This window comes from Adiantum capillus-veneris, unplaced genomic scaffold (assembly GCF_014529385.1).
Source record: "Adiantum capillus-veneris isolate H3 unplaced genomic scaffold, ASM1452938v2 Hic_scaffold_802, whole genome shotgun sequence".
NCBI lineage: Eukaryota > Viridiplantae > Streptophyta > Polypodiopsida > Polypodiales > Pteridaceae > Adiantum > Adiantum capillus-veneris.
Genome location: NW_028221787.1, coordinates 47,266 through 58,161, shown reverse-complemented (window position 1 = coordinate 58,161; position 10,896 = coordinate 47,266). Strand labels below are relative to the sequence as shown.

The window sequence follows — 10,896 nt, the reverse complement described above, 5'->3', positions numbered from 1 at the left end:
AGAGAGGTTGTTTGGATGCAAGCAAAATGATGCATCTCGTCAAGAACCTCTCCACAACTTAGGATTATGATGTGTCAACAAATCAATATAAGGCCATGTGTGTGCCCTCATGGAAAGCAATGCTCAACAATCCTAATTGGCTTTACCTATGATGTCACCCATATGTGTGCGCGCAAGATGTTTTGCTCAAAGTTATAAATTGAACTTGTGTAAAACACTCAATAAAATAATCATATGTTTGTGTCAAATTTTTATGCTTCCATTGCATTAAATAATTGGTGTTATTTTGCTTACTATAATTATGTCTCTATAATGAATGGCACAATGCTGGACCAAAAGTGATAATAATTGTAAAAAGTTGTGTAAAGTGAAGGATATGTGATTGTAATGTGTAATATATCATATGTGTCAATTATGCTCTTGGGTGGCCTAATCAATAGAAATCTGGACCAAGTAAATAGCACTTGATAAGAGATTATATAATCAACCCATTGATGGTCTTCTCTATGCTCTCAAGCAAAGGTGTGGCTATGGAGTGAGTGATCTTTTTCATGCTCATGTGACTACGAAGCAAGGCTATTACTCTCCTCTAATGATTTCCCATGGTCAGGCTTGTATAATGAGCTTGGGCGTGCTAGTTTAATTGCGAATCGCTACTTGTTCTTGCATGCATGTATGGAGTAGCTATACGTAGCTAAACAACATTTTTTTCAAATGAGTAGCTAGAGGTCTCCTCTACCCTACAGGTCTCCAAGACCCAGTAATGATATTTTTGTGACTTCATATCAATGCTCCTCTTAAAGAAATTCAATTTTTGAGGCTTCGGGAGGCATTAGAGCCTGTCAAGACCCAGTAATGGTACACTTTGTTCACAAATCACCCTGTGCAATATTCCAAGCAAATTTCTCACTAGATTGGGTGTGGGTACTATTCCATAGAGTTTACCCTAGCACATTCACCAATGGCCATCACTCAAAAAATATTCAAGGCCTGCTGTATAGGTACTTACATTTTACCAGTCATTTTAATCATCTCCACCAGGCCCAATTACATGATGGAAGGGACTATTATGAGGGCACTGGCTAATTATTGTAAAAATTATGTGTTAAGATTATTATTTGTCTCAAGAGGCCTTCCAATTGAATTCATGCACAAAGTATGACAGGAATGGCCTACAAAACACAAAGACACCACTGCAATAACATAAAGAGCATGAATAACCACTAGTAAGTGCTAATTTCTTTCTGTCGCACATAATTCCTCTTCAAACAATTCCCACACTTTTGACTCTGTTTGCATCACTGCAATAATATAAGAACAGCCCATAATTCCTCTCCAAATAATTACCTCACTTATACCTCTATTTGCATCCCTGCAACATAAGACAAGCCATGAATAGCCCACTAGTGAGTGCTTATTTCTGTGTCATGCATGATTCCTCTCCAAACAATTATTCACACTTTCAACTCTGATCATATCTGTTAATACCCAAGCCAAAAGGGAACTCTTTACAAGACAAAGCATAATTCTTATAACTCTTTTTGCACAAATTACATAGAACAGCTTCTGGTCATCCTGTACACATGAAGTTATTGCCGTAATGGTAAGGGAAGTCCTCTCGCACATTATAATTCTTGCTACTTTAGCGGAGGCAGTCTGCTGCATACGTTATTCATTTCTAAATGTCAGGATCAACATATATATGGGTCTTTCCCTCATCTTCCACCGGCGAATTCGCCAGGCAAAGAGCACCTAGTTAAAGTTTGGATCCTCACGAGAGCATGCTATCTAACTGTTGCCTGTATCGAGCAAGATTCTGGAAAAAGAGGAATTGGAAAAACGGTTTGATTAATACGCTGCACAAATGGCCTTTGCACATTGCTTCAAGAAGATAAAAAATAAGTTGCACTTACACTCGTGAATGCATAGACACCCACTGTTTGAGGACAGGTGGGGCTTCCCCTTCGAACGATCTTCCCGCCTTTGGCAATATAAAGCATAGGAATACCGGTTGAGAGCTCCAAATCAATGACCTGCCATAGCGGAACAGTTAGGATTAAACCAGGAAAATTCTTTTCAACAGTTTCATATGTAATATCCCATAGCCTCTCAACAACATTTGCATTGAATTCAAACAAGAATAGGCACGCACGCACGTGTGACACAACCATTCCCACCAGGATACTTGACTGCCACACCTTCAAATACATTGTGCACCCATCATGGTAAACCCATAAAATACCACTTTGTTAACCACTAACCTCTTGAGATGTGAGCTTGTCCAAGTACATTATAATAGATCGCAAGGAGTTTCCATGAGCAGCAATGAGAATGTTCTTCCCCGCAGCGAGTTGTGGCTCAATCTGTTTATAACCAAAATCTAGCCAATTAACCCAAAGATAAAAAGGCATGAAGCCAATACCACCCAAAGCTATGAGATTGTATCAACAACCTCCTTTACGAAATACGCAACTGCACGTTCTGCGCACATTGCTAAGCTCTCACCATTGGGAGGAGGTATATCGTAACTGCGGCGCCATTCATACACCTTCTGCATCCCATACTTGTCAGCTGTTTCTTTTTTGTTTAGCCCTTGAAGCTCCCCATACCTGAGAAAAGGCATCGACTTTCTGAGCATGTGTTCATGTGTATATGTAAGCACATGAGAATGTGGGCCCACAATGCGCATAGTCTATAGACGAGTGTGCAATATAAGCGTGTGCGCTGTGCATGCGTGTGCAGGGGAAAGGGGGGGTGTGCAAGTGGGGGCAAGGTGAACAGGCCGATGCGCGTATATAAAAGTGCCCATATGTACACAAGCATCTGTACAAGTGAAGATACGCACATCAAACCACACGCACACACACAGACGATAGATATGATGGACTATACACCTGCACAAACACCTAGTATGTCTGCATGTATTAAGTATTTAATCTGTCAATATTTTTAGGCTGGGTTCAAAGGGGCCGAAGGAAGAATAAGGTAGAGGTTCGTGAGTCCAGCATGGCATGCATCCTTTGGCAAAGATGAGGTCTGGTTTCCAGACCCACCAGAACTTGACACCCCCCCCCCGCCCTTGGACAACAATCCAGTAGAACCTTTATGCAGGCCGTAACCGCCTTGTCGCAACTCATGCTACTGAATCACGCGGGTTCAAAGGGGCCGAAGGAAGAATAAGGTAGAGGTTCGTGAGTCCAGCATGGCATGCATCCTTTGGCAAAGATGAGGTCTGGTTTCCAGACCCACCAGAACTTGACACCCCCCCCCCCCCCCCCCCGCCCTTGGACAACAATCCAGTAGATCCGCGTGATTCAGTAGCATGAGTTGCGACAAGGCGGTTACGGCCTGCATAAAGGTTCTACTGAACTGACGAAGGAGCTTAAGGGCTACACCATAAATCTTGTGTGTTACCTCGGTCTCTTGTGAACAGGCTGCTCTGTCTCTAAGAAATAAAGCACATTGCTGGCACCTTCATCTAAACCCAGTAATGTGCGGAAATGCACCTAGCATGTGTGCGTGCACGCACGCACAATGAGTGGAAGTTTTTGAGTTTACACCTATGCACGTGAGTAAATTCAGTGTCCACAATACACACACACACACACACACACATTTCTATATCTTGCACAATACAATCAAATGCATGTACATATGTACGAAAGCTACCAATGTACTTACTGTGTGAATATATGTGTGTCACTTGCATGCATGTTTTGACCTACAGAGTGTCCTTCTCTCTCTCTCTCTCTGTGTGTGTGTGTGTGTGTGTGTGTGTGTGTGTGTGTGTGTGTGAGTGAGAAACGCATGTGTGCGCGTCCACACATCTGCATCAAGAAGTGTATATGTGCATGCATGAGTGTCTGCGTGGAGGACAGACCAAGTTAGAGCTTCAGTATGTGCCAAAGACCAGATCCACATGGATAAAACTAAATGCTGTTTCAACCATCGATAGCTGTAAGCTAGCAGCCGTTCACACTGGTCCACAGTCATCTTTTATTACAAGAATTCTTTCTAGAGGGAGACTCGGTGGGAAATACTCTATACAGAGTTGCTAGAATAGATTAATGCATCATGCTATATGTTTTGGATGTACACTCTTATGACATGCACTAATCCACATACGAACATGAACAACATTTCTTTGCAGTTCTACTGGAACCTGCTTATAGGCAGGCATACACTTACATGCGCTCGTTTAGTTGCCATGCTGTCATCACAGGAATGACTTCATCCGTTGTGCTAGAGCTGAAGATCTTACTCCATGCTATTGCTCTGTCATCCTCATCATGAATGATTACAGGGACCTGATAGATTGGACAGAACACAGTTCCACATGAGCATAAACAAAGACAACGTCAAAACAGCACACAAGTAGATTTCTTGAGCTAACCCTAATCAACCAGCTTTTCGTATCAATATGAACCTCAAAAAATGACACATTTTGAGCGTCGGTAATAAAACAAGAGCTGGGCGAGTAGGGAAGACCTTTTTCTTTCGATGTTGTGTCATTGCAAGCATGGCGGTCATCTGGGCTCTGATGAGAGCGGATGTGTAGATTAAATCGATGGGAATATTGCTTATGCGCCTACCCGCATGGATCGCTTCGTCCACACCTCTTTGAGACAACGGTACATCAACACATCCAGTAAACAGGTTCTTTTGGTTCCATAATGACTCTCCATGCCGAATGAGGATCAAGGCAGCTTCAGCTGTTAGGATCCAAGAATGTGAGAATTGAAATTTAAGCACTGCTTACAGATAGACATATCCACACAAATTCACACATATTTGAAAGAAGCAAAAATTCCAGATAAAGATTCCGTCAGCAGTTCAAGAGCATACATGTTGATTTTGCAGGTGTAGCAGGTTTTTCCAAAGGTGGGGAAGCAGGGGAAGCTGATGCCAGAACAAGATCCCACGATCGTTTCTTTTGACAAGATGTGCTACTTGAAGAAACAAAGGCCCGTACTCCTTGGGAAAACTTCCATCCACACTTGGTTTGGCTTGCAAGACGGTTACGTTGCGACGCTTCATTTGTGCTCTGCTGGCTGTCTCGGGACAAAAAGCCGGCAACTGGTCTACATGCCATAAAGGAAGCCATCCTGGAGTTCAAGAATATTTCCGCATGCTTCAGAACCTTCATATACATATGCACATCGAAAGGACATCTACAAGCTCAGGGCATTTAACATCCGATTGCAAAAACTCCCAAAAGCTCATGTAATCACCAACCAGTGCATTTAACATCTGACTGCAAAAACTCCCATCATAATTGTCGAGTCATTACGACACGCCACTTGCCTACAAGTGGAAGCCCTTGGGGAGACAAGTTAAGAGGGGCTGTCCTAGTATTGCATCGACATACACAACCCTACGTATCAATGAGGACTAATCCTAACGTGGGGGGGAAATGATTACACCGTGAATCACATATCTCGCAAGCAGATAAAGCCCACGATGAGCACCTAAGGTTTTCGATCGATTGTTCCTGCATTAACTGAAGGAGTCACAAGCTTGATCATCCAACATTCACAGACGAGAAAGCATTTCATGCATGCAGCCCTTGAGGGCAGTTCTCTCATCAACAAACGTAAGATCAACTTACTTTGGGGGGGGGGGGGGGGGTTTACCTTGTTAGAATGGGCTGGCCAAAAAAGACAGTTCTTTCGCCTTTTCAGCCAAGAGCTGGAAAGCCCTGAACACCTCCCTCGCCCCTCTTCATGCACACACAAAATGCGTTGGTTGCATGCAACAAATTGCAAGTTTTTAAAAGAAAAAAGGAAGAAAACACGGGTGCTCTCTCTCTCTCTCTCTCTCTCTCTCTCTCTCTCTCTCTCTCTCTCTCTCTCTCTCTGTGTGTGTGTGTGTGTGTGTGTGTGTGTGTGTTGAAGTGTACCTGCCAGCAACCAATTAGCAGAGGAAGGACGGCTTGCTGGAAAGGGGTGGTTGAAGGGCCGGCGTCCAGTCTCTGTGAGAAATTGCGCTCTTCCCTGTAACAGCTGGATGTGTGTGTGTGTGTGTGTGTGTGTGTGTGTGTGTGAGAGAGAGAGAGAGAGAGAGAGAGAGAGAGAGAGATAATTGCGCTCTTCCCTGTAACAGCTGGATGTGTGTGTGTGTGTGTGTGTGTGTGTGTGAGAGAGAGAGAGAGAGAGAGATGAATGTGTGGTGGACGATCGTTTTCTTTTAAGTTTGCTGTGTGTAAGAAGGGAGGTTGTCGTCTCTGCGCGTTAATGTGTGATAAAATATGAGTGCGCACTTACAGAGCAGAAAATGTGTGTGCAGGCGCCTGAGTATGTAGAGCACAAAAGAGAGAGAGGGGGAGATGGCTGGAATGAGATGCAGATCTCCAGTGAAAAGAGGCGCAGAGGCCTTTCAGGGACCAGGATGGCGAGGGAAAGAGCGTGAGATTTTATAGGGCGTGTGAAAAGGCCGGGATGGGGTGTGTGTGTGTGTGTGTGTGTGTGTGTACGCGGCGTAGTTTGCCTGCCTCCGAGGCTGGGAGATGGGGGGCGGAAGGGTCAAAGACTCCCATTTGGACATCTTCTCAAACGCTACTTCTTTCATTTTGTTACACGCACATATCAATGCCATGCAAAATCAAGGTCATACACGGGGGCACAAGCACAATGTGCTCCTTTTGAAACGCATATACCACTTCCATGTTCCAACTTCCAAGTTCCGCCCAAAAGCTGGGTCTCACATCCTTAGAGGGGTTTTCCATTATCGAACTCAGGAGTATTTGCTCTCGAGGCTCTCGATCACTTCTAGATAAGCACTTCGAAATGGTTAACAAACTAGTGAAAACGCTGTAAAATGGTTGACAAAAACCTTTCTCTTATGCAATCAAACAACAAGAAATCGTAAGGAGACCAATGACAAGACAACATGCCACAAGGCGTTACAATGAATGTAGTCGTATCAGTCTGATGTTTGTCCATGCATACAACCATCCTTAGGCATGCATTGCATTTTACAAATTACCCTTGTCGATCCTCATGACACTTCCAACCCACAAACCTTTTTCCTCGTACTATATTATATCAAGCAATTTAGGGGGGAGGGGGTAACTTAAAACAGTTACCCCTCCTCCCTCCACTAATTGCTTTTGAGGTGCATCTGCAAAAAGAATGTATCCCCCCCACCCTCTGTGTGTGTGTGTGTGTGAGGCTCATCACGTCAAATCAATGTCTCTTCTATGATAACCCCCCTCCGTGTGGGGGGTACCTTCTTCATTGAAAACCCCAGTGCTTCCCGGCCCTTCCCATGATGGACACATCTACACTCTATGCAGACCAAGAGACAACGTTCTAGATATGAAGCTGATCAAACACTTATGTGCTTTTATGAATAAACAACACTTGATATACGTGTACACCCCTTCAAAATGTAAGCATGGGTGATGGCATTGAAAATCAACTAGCCCTATTAAGAAAAGGATATATGTAATCAATGCACTCCACGAAACAATATTCTAGACACGAAAATCATAAAGTTTGTTTTGTATTTTTGTGGATAGATTATGCTTGGAGTACATGCAGACCAAAGCAATGCCAAGCATACAATAAGCTGTCGTTGCCAATTTGTCTCTGGGTATTTCATGTCTTCACAACAAGGTTTAGCTAGGTAGAAACTAGTCCATCAAGTTTTGTGGTTTTGGCTCTTCTCCATGAATCAACACATGAAATCCTATGTCTTTCATGTTGCCAAGAGGGGGGAGGGGGGGGGAGAGAGAGAGAGAGAGAGAGAGAGAGAGAGAGAGAGAGAGAGAGAGAGAGATGTGTTGTTGAACCAACCAACTAGGAAATGAATTAGTGAGTATACAATGAGAGCAAGGTGGTGCTTATATACTAGCCTGGGGGCCTTAACTGCCCCCCTTAGTAAATTTCCCTACCCAAGACTTTGACACCTAAAGCCAAAATAAATATTGGACCACATTGGGCTATTCACTTGAGATGCTCTAACTTTAGCACCCTCTTTGCAGCTCATATTGGACATATGTAGGAAGACCAAGTCAATGAAGAAGCTACCATGAACACCCCAGTAGTACGTCCACACCTTGGTTGTGCTACCACCAACTTTTTACCAAAGAAGAATGCGATCTTGAGAAAATTTGATTCATAGAAAATTGGACTATAGACCACACTACGTCCAAGAATCCCCATTCGTAAACTATTAACACATCATGTCCAAACATTCCTAGATAGAGAGAGAGAGAGAGAGAGAGAGAGAGAGAGAGAGAGAGATGTGTTGTTGAACCAACCAACTGGGAAATGAATTAGTGAGTATACAATGAGAGCAAGGTGGTGCTTATATACTAGCCTGGTGGCCTTAACTGCCCCCCTTAGTAAATTTCCCTACGCAAGACTTTGACACCTAAAGCCAAAATAAATATTGGACCACATTGGGCTATTCACTTGAGATGCTCTAACTTTAGCACTCTCTTTGCAGCTCATATTGGACATATGTAGGAAGACCAAGTCAATGAAGAAGCTACCATGAACACCCTAGTAGTACGTCCACACCTTGGTTGTGCTACCACCAACTTTTTACCAAAGAAGAATGCGATCTTGAGAAAATTTGATTCATAGAAAATTGGACTATAGACCACACTACGTCCAAGAATCCCGTTCGTAAACTATTAACACATCACGTCCAAACATTCCTAGATAATGAACTTTGAAACACATCCTGCCCATAATCTAGCCAACAACAATGGATTGTCTATTGCACACCCATAGGTATACGTCGTGTTGGTTCCTTACAAGATGCATGTGCCTTGAACTCCAACCCATAGGTTCAAACACCAATAACCTCAACTCCAATACATTGGTCCAAATCATTTGAAGGGAGCTTCTTTTGCCCCTTTATGCCGCTCACAAGCCTCTCTTTGTGGTTGAAACTAGTTGTGGCAACCACCACCTGACTAAAAATCTGGAGTCGTGGCCACGACGGTCGCCCCCACGTGTGCCATGCCGATCTCCTCTATAAAATTTTTATCATCGTTATCTCTATCAAGCTTGCCTTTTCCTTTGTCTTATTTTGAGTTCTCGCTTTTTCCTTTGGCTTGCATTCTCGAGCCAAAAAAAGCATCCCTCGCATTTATAACAACGGCACTCGAACCTCGTGGGTAGAGAGGTAGCTAATTAAGCACGTCACTCGCATTTATAACAACAGCTCTCGAACCTCATGGTGGGTAGTGAGGTAGCTAACTAAGCATTGTTGTGCCTTGGACTTTGTTCTTTTGTGAGAATTGAACCTTGGCTTGGGCATTAAAATTTTGAGGAAAATGGGTTGCCAAAACCCTTGAGAACTGATTACATGTCGAGGTCTCTAATTGAGTACTAGCCCTATCGCTATTGTCGAGCTTGCCTTTTCCTGTGTCCTCTAGCGAATTCATGCATTTGCTTTTGGCTTCAGAATCCCCGATCAGACAAATTGATGGCTTCCTTGAGAACTTACCTGTGCATAGGCCGTTAACCAGGTACTAACCAATCCAGTTTTCATACCTGATAGTTGGTGTTGGTCTTGGTTCTTCGTTGATGGCAAGAACAACCTCAAAACTTGGCCCAAGATTGGTGTTCCAAAACTGTTCAAAGGCTATTGTGTTTCAAAACGTTGTCCTATAAGAGACTACACCCAAAGTGCCACCTTTCAAAACGCTATTCATCATTGCCTACTGCTCTACCTTCAGCTGCTCCAAGTACCATCGTGTTCCAAAATGCTATCAGGGGCGGGGGCACTCTTTGGGACCTTAATGTGAGAGGTGCTTGTCGTTAGCGTTTTAAAATGCTACGCCCATTGCTCCTCCTAACGCTATGAGAGAGATGTCCCAAGGAGCACTAGCATTTCGAAACATTGCACCCAATCGTTAGCGTTTTAAAATGCTACGCCCATTGCTCCTCCTAACGCTATGAGAGAGATGTCCCAAGGAGCACTAGCATTTCGAAACATTGCTGCACCCAATGGTGCAGAGGATATCCCCTTTCAAAAAAGTTGCACCCAACCATTCCAATTTCCACCAAATGACCTTTCTTTGAGAGTTTTTGGAATGCTACTCTGAAACTTTGAGCACATTAAGGTAACCAAATCTACAACTTCTTGGATATGTACTAGTTCTCCCACCAAAGCTTTGATACCATGTCAAAGTCGATGATGTGAAAGTGTAGATCAATGGGGAGAATACATGTGTGTGTGTGTGTGTGTGTGTGTGTGTGTGAGAGAGAGAGAGAGAGAGAGAGAGAGAGAGAGAGAGAGAGAGAGAGAGTGATGCAGTGCTAAACCAACCAATTGGGCAATGAATTAGTGAGTATACAATGGGAGCAAGGTGGTGCTTATATACTAGCTTAGGGCCCTTCAGACTCACCGGGGGGGGGTCACTTAATAATTATGTGACTATCACGTGAGTGCAATAGAAGGGGTTATTAAATTTTATATTTTCATATACGGAAGGGTACCATAAAATGGAATTGGGAAAAATTTTTACAAATAGAATAGGAAGAGGGTGTATTTTATTTATCAAAAATTCAATGATAAGGAGTTTTAAAATAGTCCTTGAACGCACACGATATACCAACCAAACCATTGATTTCTGGGTTTCTTCACAAGTAGAAGAGGATTGGTTTGGTAGTGAAAAAACATGCATTACAAAAATGGAAAACTTAAGTTTTTGACAAACAGAAACCAAGAGCGTGTCAGTAACAAGGTTTGCACTTTTGCCTCTAAACTTTCTAATGCCTTCACCACACAAAAGCCTTCCGCATCGGTGCATTCTCTCTCTCTCTCTCTCTCTCTCTCTCTCTCTCTCTCTCTCTCTCTCTCTCTCTCTCAAGTTTCTAAAAGGAGTCCAGCGATCGCGCTATCACGATCCTTTGTTCTTTCCTTGCATTAATGAAT

General features: G+C 43.3%; 1 protein-coding gene across 2 annotated transcripts; it reads right to left on the bottom strand.

Moving 5' to 3' along the window:
- Nucleotides 1–1,507: 1,507 nt before the first annotated feature.
- Nucleotides 1,508–6,406, bottom strand: LOC147416574 (2,3-bisphosphoglycerate-dependent phosphoglycerate mutase 1-like). 2 transcript variants are annotated; one of them, XM_086508248.1, is made up of 9 exons: nt 5,900–6,406; nt 5,634–5,719; nt 4,846–5,105; nt 4,489–4,712; nt 4,189–4,307; nt 2,453–2,609; nt 2,262–2,363; nt 1,914–2,033; nt 1,508–1,816 (listed from the first exon to the last, which is right to left on the bottom strand). In XM_086508248.1, the coding sequence occupies exons 3-9, from the start codon at nt 5,102–5,104 to the stop codon at nt 1,772–1,774; spliced, it is 1,026 nt and encodes a 341-aa protein (XP_086364374.1). In that variant the 5' UTR covers nt 5,105; nt 5,634–5,719; nt 5,900–6,406; the 3' UTR covers nt 1,508–1,771. The 2 variants fall into 2 exon arrangements, with proteins under 2 accessions (XP_086364374.1, XP_086364373.1); XM_086508247.1 differs by lacking the exon at nt 5,634–5,719 and having other exon boundaries at nt 5,900–6,405.
- Nucleotides 6,407–10,896: the final 4,490 nt, after the last annotated feature.